Here is a 14,390-nt window from a genome sequence, read left to right as displayed (position 1 = left end):
CAGAGCAGATAGGGAAGGGCAGGGTTGATGTTGACAATGGTCTCGTAACCAAGCACAGAGACAGAACAAGCAAGTAAGCAAGATAATCGAACAGACAGAAGAACTATGTATCTGTGACAACAGTAGTGGGCATCACAAGTGTCCATCATATAAGTACTGGACAATTCGTTAGGGAAGGATCGGAGATCAGAGGAGGATCAGTAGACAATTCGTGGAGCAATCTATACAGATCAGGAGTCGCAGTATCCCGGAGGCTTGACGTCGCCGCCATTGATCCAGTTGCTCAGCGTCAGAGATGTTGTGTACAGACAGCTGAGGACACCGAAGATGGCCAAAGCTATGTCGGCAATCTGTTGTCTGCGAGACTGAGCGCAGGCTTTGAGGTGAAGTAGAGGCTGTGTGATACATTGTCAGTGACAAGGTGACAAAGGACGGGAAGAGCGGTGCAGGGGCTAAAGAGCTTACCGGATATACATAGATCAATGGAACACAGGCGAAACTGCCAACGAGCGACACAAACTTGTCGAGATCTTCGGCGCCGCCCCAGGCGACGAATGCGCAAATCATGACGAGGAAGAATCGGAAACAGTTCTTCTTCCACTTGATCCAGGGGTTATACTTTCCACTGCGTGTGAACAGCTCGTTCTCCATGATACGAATGGCAGGGAAGAGCTGCAGCGGGGTGCTGAGAAGGATGGCTAGAGAGTAGAGGAACTGCACCGCGTTCACGAATTTGTCATCCTGGGGAAGGTTCAGGATGACAACAGTCTTGGTCGCCGAACCGTAGGCTGCATAGCTGACGGCGCCAGCGGAAAGGAACACAATCGTGATAATGACCATGACGCCAGCCAGAACACCGGGGAAGCGGTGAGGTTCCTTCATAGATTCTTGGATGGGGATGATCAAGCCAATTCCTTCGTACGTGAAGATGGCTGTTCCGATGAATAGAGTCCACGTGGACGGGTTAAAAGAGATGATGTCGGAGATACCACCCTGATTCGAGATGGTAAGAAAATCATAGTAGAAGAGATAAATCAGACCAAGCAGAATAAAGAGATCAGCGACCAGTGCGGTAAAACCAAGTTTGCTGATATCGCGGATCAACGAAAGAGGAAGGAAGATGACTAGCTGCAACAACACCATGAATTTGATGTCAATGAAAGACTTGCAGTTGCTCACGGCGAGGACGAAGGCTTGTAGGTTCTCCGCGGTAAACACGATGTACGCCGACACGAAGCCTAGCTGGCTCAGAACAATCGAGCCCAGGATAATGCGCCGCATGTGTTTGCCGTAGAGATGGCCGCCAATATCACCAAACGAGCCATCAACCTTCAACCGGGTGTTGACCAGGAGTATGAAGCAGTAGAAACTGAGAAGCGACACTGCAAGCAGAACCATGCTACTGAACAGCATCCCTCCATTCAAGAAAGCCCTTGGAAGGAACAGAACTCCCGTTCCCACAAAGGACTTAAGTAGTAGAAGAGCCGCTCCTGTCACCGTATTGTTTCCAGTGCCACCGCGCGGCTTGCGCTTTCTTCTACCAGCCGTATCCGGGCGAAGCAAAGCCGAGTCTTCACCTGGTTCTCTACCCTCCACTTCGTCATAGGTATCGGACGAGAAGTACTCGTCAGGACCCAGCACCTCATCATCCTCTTCTAGCTCTTCACCCGCAAAGTGACCATATAGGGTCAAGAACTCAAGAAAGCTGCTTGTCGGAAACTGAGGTTGGCTGACGGGCGCCAGCAAACCTGAGTCTTCAGAGTCCCCAGGGCCTACAGCTCTTCGCAGATAGTCCCTGCGGAACCCTCCCGGCACACGAATGCTGTTGATGTTCATGGTTTCGTCTTGGGGCAGAGGCCGGTTATGGCTGAAACTCCTACTCCGTTGCGGTTTACGCAGGGAATTACCAGCTTCTGCATCTTCCGCCCATCTGTAAACCTGCCTGGTTATGTCACCACCCTGGAGCTGCAAGCTGGAGAACTCGTCGTCCGCGTTACTGGCGGCATCGCCCGAGAAATAGTAATCTCGGCCTTCCCCATTTTGAGGTTGTACCAGATGCCGCTTGACAACTTCCGGATCTTCGTAAGGACCCGCTGAATACTCCGAGCCCTCTCGTCCGTCAAAGGATCCGTAGTTCGATCGAATGGGTTGGTTTAGTAGAGCAGGAGACGCGGTCTGTCTGGGCGGAGTTCCTACTCTCGCTGGCGGCGATTTACCCATATACTCCTGGAGAGCAGAGGAGATCATTGAATGGCCCGGGCCTGGTATGGAGGAGGGATGGTCGACTTTGCGATAATCCTCGACGGTGCCACTTGCCGACTGCACGGGCACGGGCACCTGTCGGGATGAGTAAGAATGATTGGAGGGAGAGGGAATCGGGGACGCCAGGCGGGCGATCGAGGCATGCCTCACCGAGGCGTCGGTTGCAGGAGATCTAGACCGCATTGCAGAGGTAGAAATTGGCGACGATGAACGGGGCCGTAAAGACGAAGAGCCCTCCCCATTGTCGAATGCCTTTGGGGATGACATTTTGGCAGATGAGTTAGAAGTGTCCTTGTGCAAGGATCAGACAAACCCTGGAACAATCCCGAAAACAATTCGTCTATTTGAGTTTTCGGAAGTGAACCAAGATTAAGAGATAACCGGTTTGACAGAAGAAGTCTGAGCTGATCAAAGAGCAGAGTTCGGGGAGAAGAGAGAGAGAGAGGGTGTGTGTGTGTGTGTGGAGGGGGAGAAAGAAGAATAGCTAATGAAGGTCGAAAGAAAGCCGGGGATAAGTGCAAGCCACAATTGATTCACCGCATTAGACCGACAGGGACACTAACTAGCTAAGCCTCCTGTGAGTTGACTTAGCTAGTCTCCAGCCTATTTTCCAACGTAACCCGAAAAAGGATGAGGCGGGTGAGTTGAATCATGTCCACGCTGTAACATAGTCTATATGTAGGAAGAATGATGAGAGATCATCGATTTAGTCGCAAACGAGGCAATACGAGGAGAAGCACAGACGATTTGCACTGTTTGTTTAGGGGCCACATGAGGTCATCGCCGCCCGATGAATTTGCTTGAAGATAACGGTTAATCAAACACGCGATTGGCATCCATCCATCCATTCCTCCCCCCATATCTCGTGCTCGTGCTGCTTGCTTACCTTCCTTCCCCTTTACTCTCCATTCTGTTACACGAGGATTACTGCTGTCGCTGTTGTCACATTACTCTCCTCGTGACTGGGTCAGCAGTAAATTCCTTATCGCCGAGTCCGCCTCCCCTTCCAATCTTAGTCTTTCCCCGGACTTGACAGTTCTCCACCCCACCCTCCCAATTTTTATCGGGGGTGCTTGCATGCAGGCCAGGCGGACACACACACTCAAAAGGAGTGGAGGCGCTGAAATCGATGACTGACCAGCGGGCCGCCAATTCTTCGGACTCCCTGTCTCGACGGAGGCCCAATTTCTCCACGCGCACCGCTGAGGAGGATGTCTCCAGATTAGACCCTAGTGAATCGACCAAAGCATCACCGGAACACAGTAGTAAAGTCTTTCAAGGAACAACTACTGTTCCTAATCGTGAGAACCATCGATATGAACCGCTGAGGCCATCTTCACGTTCGCCTGAGCGGCACCGCCACTCACTTCCTACCAATCTCTTCAGTAATGTTACCCAGTGGTGGAGCGGACAAGGCAGGGATGGAAGACACGACTTTCCCAGGGAAGGGACTCTTCCTCCACCCCCAGCTTCAGGTCCCTTCAGAGAGTCTGGCGTAGACCAGAAAGAGCGCGAGGCTCAGAACCGAGCTTCCGACAATCCTGACAAGCTGGGGACATTTTCAGGAGTCTTTGTACCAACGACATTGAACGTCTTGAGTATTTTGATGTTTCTCCGGTTCGGGTTCATCCTTGGACAAGCTGGACTGCTGGGAATGCTAGGTAAATATACTGCATGTCGTATCTAGACACACCGATGACTGACTGACAGAAACAAGGTCTACTTGTCATTTCGTACACCATCAACCTGGTGACGACCATGTCGCTTTCCGCCATCGCGACTAATGGCACAGTCCGCGGTGGTGGCGCATACTATCTGATCTCTCGCTCACTGGGCCCCGAGTTTGGTGGCTCCATTGGCATAGTATTCTATCTTGGATATGTGCTGAACACTGGTATGAATGCGGTGGGTCTGGTTGATTGTTTCAAACAGAACTTCGGCACAGAATCCGGCACCTGGGCCAATTTTCTCGAAGAGGGCTTCTGGTGGCAGTATCTCTGGGGCACCATAATCCTAGTCCTCTGTACTGGAATATGCTTAGCTGGAAGCTCGATCTTTTCCAGGGCCAGCAACGGACTGTTGGTCATCCTGCTGGTCGCAACCTTCAGCATACCATTATCTGCAATATTCATGAAACCGTTCAGCATCCCGAGAATCGGAGTCGAATTCACGGGCTTCCGCCTACAGACGTTGTTAGAGAATCTCAAGCCCAAGCTCACCAAAGGTGCGGCAGGCAGCCAGCTCCCAGGACGTGAGAACTTCCAAGATCTGTTTGGTATCTTGTTCCCTGCTACTGGTGGTATTTTCGCGTAGGTACGTCTCCCACGACCATAGTATACGAGACTCACACATCAGCAGCGGTGCTAGTATGTCTGGGGATCTGAAGAACCCTAGCAAATCCATCCCAAAGGGCACTCTGTGTGGCCTGGGGCTCACATTTGTGACTTATACTTTGGTGATCGTCGCTATGGCTGCCTCCATCACCCGTGACTCATTTTACAGAAATGCCAATGTTGTACAAGTAGTGAGTGATTGCATAAAAGACTACGCATTATCACGTGCTAATTGTATGGCAGGCGAATCTCTCCGGGGCTGTCATCCTCATGGGGGAGTTTGCAACCAGTTTCTTCTCATCATTGATGGGAGTTATCGGTTCGGCCAAGCTTCTTCAAGCAATTGCACGAGATGGCCTGCTTCCAGGGCTGGGGATCTTCGGCCAGGGCACGAAGAAAGCTGATGAACCTGTCTACGCGATCATCATAACCTACATAGTCGCTCAGGTTACGATGCTGTTTGACATCAACCAGATTGCCTCATTCGTTACCATGACATATCTCATGACATTCCTTGTCACAAACCTTGCCTGTTTTCTGCTGAAGATCGGATCTGCTCCGAATTTCCGCCCCTCCTTCCACTATTTCAACTGGCAGACCGCAGCAACAGGCGCGTTGGTCTGCGGGGCAAGCATGTTTTTTGTGGATGGCGTCTATGCTTCAGGTTGCGTTGCGATACTGATGCTACTCTTCCTTCTCATCCACTATAGTTCACCGCCCAAGCCATGGGGGGATGTGAGCCAGAGTCTGATCTACCACCAGGTGCGAAAGTATTTGCTTCGGCTTCGGCAAGAACACGTCAAGTTCTGGCGACCCCAGATCTTACTATTTGTGACCAACCTGGAGGAACAGTCTCGGATGATATCCTTCTGCAACTCTCTGAAAAAAGGGGGCTTATTTGTACTAGGTCACGTTCTTGTCACCGATGACTTTTCCGCAGCCGTGCCGGAAGCCCGGCGTCAACAGAGTGCGTGGACCAAGTTCGTTGAGAATTCTAGAGTCAAGGCTTTTGTCAATATCACGGTCTCTCCAACACCAGAATGGGGTATTCGCAATGTGGCTTTGAGTGCGGGACTTGGCGGAATGCGACCGAATATTGTGATCATCGATCAGTTCCGTAAAGGCCGGTCCTTAGTGGAGAAATTCCAATTTCCAGGCCGAAGAGATTCAGGACGAAAAGACTCAGGAGGTAGACGCATCTCGCGTGAGGCAATTTCAGTGACAGACAGCTCGCCCGAGACACCAATGGCCTGCCGAAGCTATGTGACTATCTTGGAGGATCTCCTCTTCAAGCTGCGCATGAACGTTGCTGTGGCTAAAGGATTCGAAAACCTCGAGCTGCCCGGTCCTCAGGGACAACATATGAAAAAGTATATCGATCTTTGGCCCATTCAGATGAGTGCAGAGCTAGGCGCGGATACTGAGAGCAAGAAGAATGTTTTGACTACGAACTTCGACACTTACACCTTGATCTTGCAATTAGGGTGTATCCTTAACACCGTCCCATCTTGGAAAAAGACATACAAGCTGCGGGTATCAGTATTCGTCGAGTACGAGACTGACGTGGAGGACGAACGGGGCAGGGTCGAGGCGTTGTTAGAAAAGCTCAGAATCGAGGCCGAGGTCTTGGTGTTCTGGCTTGCCTGCGGAGACCTCAAAACATACCGTATGATTGTGAATGGTGAAGTGACTCCAGAGACGGAAGATTATGCCGACCATGTTCACGAAGCTCTCAAGGATGAAGATTGGTGGCAAGACATTCGACGAGCTCGTAGCGTTCTCGAGGCCCATGACCAAGCCGAACTGGATAGAGTCGCCCACTCAAGAGAGAGGATGTCCAGCTGGCTTGTCCAAAGCCCGGAAAGTGGTATCCAACGACCACCGCACCAGCTGGTTGGCGGACTGCGAAAGCTCATGCAGTCGTCCAAACGACGACGATCAATTTCCAGCTTCCGTGGCCTCGGAAGCGTCAGTCTGGGTATGCAAACCCATCGCCTGCTCGATGCTTTCGTGGACTACGACGTCTCCAGCGAGTCCAGCACAAGTGACAGCAGCGACGAGGAGTTTGAACCATACCGGGATGATAACGACTCTGATGAGGAAGACGAGCATCACCAACACGACTACTCCCATGGCCCCGACCAAAGCTCCCAGCAGAACATTTTCAGCTCCATCAAAGCCAAACAAAGAGAATCATCTGAGTCTGTTACCCCGGACCAACCCGTCCCCTCGATCATCATGACCGCCGACACTGGCACAGACCCCGCAGGAACCCCTCAAACTCCCCCATCACCATCAACTGTCCTCCCGCGGCCCAAACCCTCCCGCTCACCGTCCAGCAACCGCTTCAGCTCTTCCCCCATCCCTGAAGCCCGCGTCAACACCGAAGAAGAAGGCGCTGGCCCGTCCATCATGTTCGCCGCTAGCTCCTCCCCGCCGCGCTCCGCCTCTCACCACCGAATTGAATCCATCTATACCCGCCGTTCATCCTCCGGGCCCTCGTCTGTTTTTGCAGCGCGAGCGGCAGCCGCATCTGGATACCCACAGCAGGCGTCTGTGCCCTTCTCATTCAACGATTTACCAAGCCGGGCGCAGCACCTGATTCTGAACGAGCTAATAGTGAGACATAGCGAAGACACGGCGGTGATCTTCACGACACTGCCATCACCGTCCGAGGGAACGGCGCAGAATGAGACGGCGAGTGCTTCGTACCTGAGCGATCTGGAGATCTTCTGGCAGGGTTTGCCGCCTTGTTTGCTGGTGCATAGCAACAGTATGACTGTAACGATGAACCTGTGATGTTTCTTGTATTGATGTTGTAGAAAAGTTGCTGAGAAAACTAAGACAGCAAAAGAAAAAAAAAGAGAAGAGAAGAATATATTGAAGAAAAGAAGACAAGAGAAGACGCATGAATTACAAGGGCAGCCGCATGTATGATATAGCAGCTCGTTGATATATATTTATGTATCAGCACATTGAAGATACCAACCATTCGAAATCTACTGATCTAGAGATACTGACTCCTATGCTCATAATGGGCAACAGGGGGCTTGTCTTCATAATCTTTTTTTTTGTTTTTTAACTCTGATTATAACCCATGTGTTGGTGACGGAATATATAAATCAAAACCTTGCAAGGGTAAACAAACCCCATATACACCCGAAAAATGAAACCAAGGAGTGACAAAAAAGACAAAAAGTAAACAGTGAACCCCAATGCCGGAGATGCAGTATATGCCAGAAAAAACAAGAAAAGAAAATATCAGTCAAACAGCCAGGCTGCCCATACTTCATTAACTAAAATACTCTACATGCCGTTCCCTGATAACCGATAATAAAGATCAACCACGTAAACCAGACTCAAGCCAAGTAAGCTTCACAGAACGGTACAGTACAAAGCACCCACACACCGTCTCCCTACTCATCATAATCAAAAAACCCAGTGCCAGTCTTCACCCCCAGATGCCCCCGGTCCACAATCTCCCGCAGATACTTGCGTGGTCCGTCGGGGATGCCCGACCGGACCTCCGCGTAATGCTCCTCGATCGCCAGGATCACATCCAGCCCGGCCACATCCATCTGCTCGCAGGGGCCCTTGGGAGTGTGCAGGACGGCCTTGTACATCTGGTCGACCTCTTCCGGGGTGGCGATGCCTTCCTCCAGCACCATCAGAGTCTCCCGCTTGATGGCGGCCCAGATCCTAATATGCCCGTGGGCATTAGCATGTGCAAAGGTTCGGGGGAGATTCATGAAAAGATGGGTTTGGGCGAGGTACCGATTGAAGATGTATCCGGTGGAGGATTTGCGGACGTGGAAGGGTTGGAACCCATGCTCGCGGGACTCGTCCATGAGGCGGGGGATGATGTCGGGGCGGGTTTTGTCGGTGCCCATTATTTCGAGGACTGTTGTGGGATATATATCAGTTCTTGTTGCTGTAAAGGAAGGAGGAGGGAAGGGCTCAGACCTCGTGTTTCTGGTGGCCAGACTGAGTGGGTGAGGTGTGTTTGTTAGTTCGATTTGTGAATGAGCTTGAGTGCTGAGTCAAGGGGGACTGACAAGAGTGCAGATTCACGAATCGGTCATCGGCTTTGAACTCCAAACCGTCGCAGGCCTCTGTGATTGAGTAGCTGCTGGAGTTCGACGCAATGATGATATCTGGATCGGCTTGGTTGTCGAGCTGCTTGATGATGGAGCGTTTGCAGTCTAGATTCTCGGGGACACACTGGTGAGGGTTTAGAACTGGTACCATAGCCAGGCATTTCTGCTTCTGACGGGAATACATACCTCAATGACGAGCCAGGATTCACGGAGCGCCTTGTCCAGATCAGCAGCGATTAGCTCTATGATTGGGCCATGTTCACTAGGTGATGACTCTTTGCGGCGCAGCTTCTCGATGGTGCTTGATGCTTGGGATAGCTGATTCGAGTTCTTGTCCACGATGTACACGGGTCGTCCTAGACGAGACCACTGAGAGCAGTGGTTATTAGCACGGACTGGAAGAATGGTGAGCTTGATGCCGCATACCATGTAGGCCAGACGCGAGCCTTGTGTGCCTGCACCGAGCAGGGTGACAGCGTTCGAGATTCGAGTCATCTTGATTGTTGATTCGAGTCTCTAATAGTCTCTATTGATTGAGGTAGTTGAACAGCGAGAAAAATTGCGATAGTGTTTGGATTGTCTTGTTTAGATGTTATCTTCACATGGTTGTTTCTGCTGGAGAACAAGCCTGGCTTTATAGATCGATTCCGCAGGTCATTTCATTACTACCAGAGCAGCATTGGTCCCAAAATCTCCACTCTGACAACACTTTCAGGCTGGCGATCAATGAACTCATCCATGATGGCTAGAGTGCACGTTGTGGAGTCTTCGAGAAAGGGATGAAGTTCGAAGTCATGGGACAAGTATAGAGTGTCAACAGTCCGGGCGGTAGCGAACCATATTTCCTGCATCAGACGAACCTAAACCCATGCACTGTTCCGGTGAAGGAAAGACCTGCAAAACACCTGGCAATTTGGGAAGACAATCGCTTCAAGAATTGCAGCCACAAGGCCATTGATCTCCACTTCTGACGTACTATTCTTCGACTCGGCTGTCTGCTAAACGTCGTCGATCTCTCGTTTTCGACTGGCGGCAGAGCTGCCGAAGTGCCACCTGCTGCTGCTACGCTGCCCAGTTTCCAATCAAGGTTTGTGGCTTGCATAGAGCCTCTGGACGCTTGACTAAGACCTCAATTCATCCTACGAACATAGACCGCGAACGTTAGCCAAGACCTTTCAACCTGCAACCGCGCTCGATATACTTCTTGACTGGCTTGCGCAATGCCCATGGTTGCTGTGACCCAACCCAAACCGTGCGTGAATTATCCCTCTGCATCCCCAGCAAACCAAATCCCCTTCACAGTCAGGCTAATCGGACAGTCTCTCCAGCTCGGGAAAGAGGCTCTGTGGTATGTCAACAAGAGGCCAGGTAGGACTGGAACAGGTTGCTGAAATGGTTTATGCTCTGGACGTCGAGGACCCACCAACCCGGTATTGTCCTGCAATAACCACATCAGGAAACGATGAAGACTAAGCGATAAGGTTTAACAACTCGGCCTGGCAGTAGCTGTGAGGGCATAGTCTCATCCCATGTAGCATTCTGATTGTCATCCAAATAGTCACCGAGATTACCGGGCAGCAAGCTCAGATAATCTGAAGCCACTTTCCTTGGTCTTCTTTATCGGCAAAGAGGCCGTGAAGAACTTTTCAGAGATGAAACATTGACATGGCGGATGGTAGCTGTGCCCTGGTTTGCGCGCTTCTGCGCAAGTCCAGCGGCTTCGTTCGCTTTGATGTGTATAGTCTGCACTTTTCCAGCCGGTCATCGTCCGTTGGCGAAACCCCAGAACTCCAGCCAGTTCTCTCATCTTCGTATGGGGTTTGCTATTTTAACCCGCTGCATGATGCCATCCTGCATGATACCATGAGGATGGAAGAGCTATTCTAACATGTGTCAGATACCGTCGGGCAAGTCAAACGGAACCGAGTACCAAAGATACTTGGCAGTCGTCAAGTATGGTGATGCTTACTGGCTGCAGTAGCACTCGCAGACAATCATGTCACCGCCAAGATGAGGGGATTGCGATATAAAAAAAGACGTACCCTCCGAGAAGTGAGACATCAACAATCGAGGTATTCGACCTGTCGGCCGAAGAGGATGCTCATGAGTGATCCATCGACTCCAACATCAACCCTACTGCCAATCAGTCCATGAAGATGTAGCCATCGTTGCAGTAATGTGTCCTACAAGCATAGAGGACTTTGTACAGGAGGGGAGATTTTTTTGGTCAGCTGGGTGTGATGCCTGGGTCTTTGTGTTGCATAGGTAAATGTCCGAGTGGGAGATTGACTTCCAAAAACATTCCGATTGCAATCTGGGTTGCGGCTGCAGGTCTGTAGCACTCGGACGGACGACGTCCAGCGAGGGCATCATGGCAGCAGCTCGAGGGTATTTAAGCTGGACTGCAACCGCCCATCATGGGGGAGTTGAAAGTCCTCCTTCTCTCCAGATCATCAAGCTTCATCACAACGAAACCGCCTTAAACCACCATGCAACTCAGCTCTTGGCTGTCCTTTCTTGTCGGCTGCAGCCTGTTGACCGCCGTGGCCGGTCAACGTGATCGCTGTTACGAGATTCGGGACTACGGTCGAAGTGGACGTTGCCATCGTTGTCGAGATGGCTATCGCTTCTATCAACGGAGCAACTGCGACTATGATAGGCGATGCTGCCATGGATATTGCATCGACGACCGGCACTCGGATGGAGTGACTGAAGGAGGTATGCTTTGAGCCAGCCTTGTACTATCTGTCATGCAAACTCGAGAGATTGAAAGAGAGAACTGACAGACCTCGCGACCAGAATGAGTCAGTGCTCTAGTCGAAATTACTGAGCTTGTCGGCCGCAATGCAGGACACATGGTTACACCAACCGCGGATGGGAGGCCCAGACTGTTTATTCATCGTGGTGTAGCCATCTTGTTATTACTCATAGGAGTATTGATTAAAGCTTACTCCGCATGCCTTCATGTTACTAGTAGTTTCGGGCTCTGTTTGGGGCTCAACTGCAATGTCTGGTAGGATAGACAATGTGTACCTAGTAGTGACACCCACCATGCTGCTTTATGTGCGTAGACTAAGCCATAGATCATAATTACTCAAACAAGCGACGGTAGAGACCATGATGGGGAAAGAGGGGCCCAAATGGTTCTAGAAGTATAGAAAAAGCATAACTAAGTTGGTCCGAGCTGCAGCTGAGGCTTGATGATGCTGACTGGTGTCAGCCTGAACAATCCTGCATAAAGAACAACTCAGCCGACAGCAGGGAAGCTACAGGCGGACTCACAGCTACCGTGTAGAATCCAGTCTTCATGGAACCACCCCCGGGGCCTTGAATAACGCCTCAGCGCTGCCTCTATGACAGCCGGGGTCAAAGAATGAATGATTGTTTGTTTGTGTGTAAATTGGTTGCCTATCACGGTGCGGACAAACAAGAACCGCCGGTGAGTAATGAAAAATACATTCTGTGTGATTGGTGGACTTGAGGTGGATGAGAAAGTGGTGGACACCTCAGGCTAGCCCAGGCCTTTTTGGAGTTTCTCCCCCCCAGTCAAGAAACCCCAATCAACAGTAAGTTAGCAGTTGGCACTTGCGATTCTCACTCCAGCTGAACTCCCTCGCTCTCATTCACTCACTCCCCTTTTCTGTCTTTCTCTCCCAGTTCCTTCTTCTCTATCCCTAATTTCTTTTTTTTTCTTGTTCGCAAGTTTCTTACAAAAAGCGCGATGCTTTTCACTCGATTCAACATCTATTCTCTCCTTCTTTAACCCCCCTTGACTTTGTCCTTGTCAACCTCGACATTCGTTCGCGCCTTCTTTCTGCTCTCTCTCCTTACATCTCCATCTCCATCTCCGCCATCCACGACCCGCCCCTCCCTCCCTCCCTCCCTCCACACTTATACTACCACCCCTTATTAGTCAATTCCACCAGGAATGCACAACGGTCGCGGTCGTCGCAAGCCTGGTAGTCTCAGAGCGTCTAAGAGCGGTCAACGTCGCACAATGTTACACATTATTTCCGATCAATCCCTCCCCCCCCGTGCAAAGACGGTTACCGTCTGCGATGATAGCCCTGACACCTCCGACGCCGCCTCCACGACTTCCACCAACACTACCAGCATAACTACCTCCAGTCTGCCTGCGACGTCTCCTACCATCGAAGCAAGCTCCATCAAGAAAGCTATGGCCCGGAAAGCTTCGTCTCCTATGGCCCCGCCGTTCATGGTGTCCGCGCCGGGAAAGGTCATCGTCTTCGGGGAACATGCCGTGGTACACGGTAAGGCAGCCATGGCTGCTGCCATCTCCCTCCGCTCCTACTTCCTCGTCACCACCCTGTCCAAGTCGCAGCGCACTATCACCCTAAACTTCCGAGACATCAAGTTCGATCACACCTGGAACATCGATGAGCTACCATGGGACCTCTTCAAGCAGCCCTCCAAGAAGAAGTACTATTACGACCTGGTCACATCTCTCGACACCGAGTTGTACGACGCACTCATACCCCACGTCCAAGACGTATCGCCCCATGCGCCGGAGGATTTACGAAAAATCCACAGTCGCTCTGCCCTAGCATTCCTATACCTCTTTTGCTCCCTGGGCTCTCCCCAGAGTCATGGCGCTATCTACACCCTGCGCTCTACGATCCCTATTGGTGCTGGACTCGGTAGCAGTGCTAGTATTTGTGTCTGTATGAGTACGGCCCTACTACTTCAAATCCGCACGCTAGCTGGTCCCCACCCCGACCAACCCCCAGATGAGGCGGAGCTTCAGATTGAGCGCATCAATAGATGGGCTTTCGTTGGAGAAATGTGTATGCATGGGAACCCGAGTGGAGTGGACAATACGGTCTCCGCAGGCGGTAAGGCTGTGTTCTTCCGGCGCGAAGATTACACCAAGCCGCCCACGGTGGTGCCGGTACCCAACTTCCCCGAATTGCCCCTTTGGTTGATAGACACGCGACAGGCCCGCTCCACCGCGGTTGAGGTTGCTAAGGTGGGCAAGCTCAAAGAGGAGCATCCCCTGGTGACTGAATCGATGCTGGATGCAATTGAGAAGGTGACCGTGTCTGCTAAAGACGCCATCAAGAATACGGATGGCAGACCTCTGGACCAGATGGAGCTTGAACGTTTCGGTTCCTTGCTCCGTATTAACCACGGGTTGCTTGTGTCGCTAGGCGTGTCGCATCCGCGACTGGAGCGAATCCGCGAGCTGGTTGACTATACCGACATCGGATGGTCCAAGTTGACCGGTGCCGGTGGAGGTGGATGTGCAATCTCTCTTCTCCGCCCAGATGCTAGCGAGGAGTCTCTACGACAGCTCGAGCAGAAGCTTACCGACGAAAACTTCACGAAATACGAGACCACTCTAGGCGGTGACGGTGTCGGTGTCCTTTGGCCGGCAATTCTGCGCAACGGCACCGATGAGGAGGGTGGTGAGGAAATTGATCAACAAAAGTTTGAGAACGCCGACGGCCCCGTCGGTATTGAAAGACTCGTAGGTGTCGGCGTTCAGGAAAAACGCGAAGGCTGGAAATTCTGGAGACGGGCAGTATGAACAGGCCTGACCTTCGTCTTCCCCTGCATCGCTTGCGAACTCCTCATCTCGCCATTTATTTCTGTTTGGCAGTTTCTCATGACCGCTTACTCCCTGAACAGGGGACCGAGCATTATATGATTGCATCTTTCATACCTACGTTTAATCACC

At 51.4% G+C, this 14,390-nt stretch overlaps 4 protein-coding genes across 4 annotated transcripts; 2 read left to right on the top strand and 2 right to left on the bottom strand.

Moving 5' to 3' along the window:
- Nucleotides 1-230: 230 nt before the first annotated feature.
- BO72DRAFT_493174 (putative amino acid transporter) lies at nucleotides 231-2,529 on the bottom strand (the record flags this gene model as incomplete). Its single annotated transcript, XM_040948357.1, has 2 exons — nucleotides 231-395; nucleotides 466-2,529. 2 exons carry the CDS (start codon nucleotides 2,527-2,529, stop codon nucleotides 231-233), a joined length of 2,229 nt encoding a protein of 742 aa, XP_040804671.1.
- Nucleotides 2,530-2,966: 437 nt separating this feature from the next.
- On the top strand, nucleotides 2,967-7,606 carry BO72DRAFT_422701 (putative cation chloride cotransporter). Its single transcript, XM_040942821.1, has 4 exons — nucleotides 2,967-3,923; nucleotides 3,980-4,571; nucleotides 4,621-4,786; nucleotides 4,839-7,606. Exons 1-4 carry the CDS (start codon nucleotides 3,392-3,394, stop codon nucleotides 7,392-7,394), a joined length of 3,846 nt encoding a protein of 1,281 aa, XP_040804670.1. The 5' UTR covers nucleotides 2,967-3,391; the 3' UTR covers nucleotides 7,395-7,606.
- A 403-nt stretch (nucleotides 7,607-8,009) lies between these two features.
- BO72DRAFT_422699 (3-hydroxyacyl-CoA dehydrogenase family protein) lies at nucleotides 8,010-9,266 on the bottom strand (the record flags this gene model as incomplete). The annotated part of the gene is made up of 6 exons (XM_040942820.1): nucleotides 9,119-9,266; nucleotides 8,879-9,061; nucleotides 8,651-8,816; nucleotides 8,559-8,579; nucleotides 8,370-8,496; nucleotides 8,010-8,294 (listed from the first exon to the last, which is right to left on the bottom strand). The coding sequence occupies exons 1-6, from the start codon at nucleotides 9,185-9,187 to the stop codon at nucleotides 8,012-8,014; spliced, it is 849 nt and encodes a 282-aa protein (XP_040804669.1). The 5' UTR covers nucleotides 9,188-9,266.
- A 3,354-nt stretch (nucleotides 9,267-12,620) lies between these two features.
- On the top strand, nucleotides 12,621-14,240 carry erg12 (mevalonate kinase; the record flags this gene model as incomplete). The annotated part of the gene is made up of 1 exon (XM_040940975.1): nucleotides 12,621-14,240. One exon carries the CDS (start codon nucleotides 12,621-12,623, stop codon nucleotides 14,238-14,240), a length of 1,620 nt encoding a protein of 539 aa, XP_040804668.1.
- Nucleotides 14,241-14,390: the final 150 nt, after the last annotated feature.

This window comes from Aspergillus fijiensis (genome assembly GCF_003184825.1).
Source record: "Aspergillus fijiensis CBS 313.89 unplaced genomic scaffold BO72scaffold_8, whole genome shotgun sequence".
Taxonomy (NCBI): domain Eukaryota; kingdom Fungi; phylum Ascomycota; class Eurotiomycetes; order Eurotiales; family Aspergillaceae; genus Aspergillus; species Aspergillus fijiensis.
Note: the sequence above shows the minus strand (reverse complement) of the source record. Positions and strands in the feature narration are given on the sequence as shown.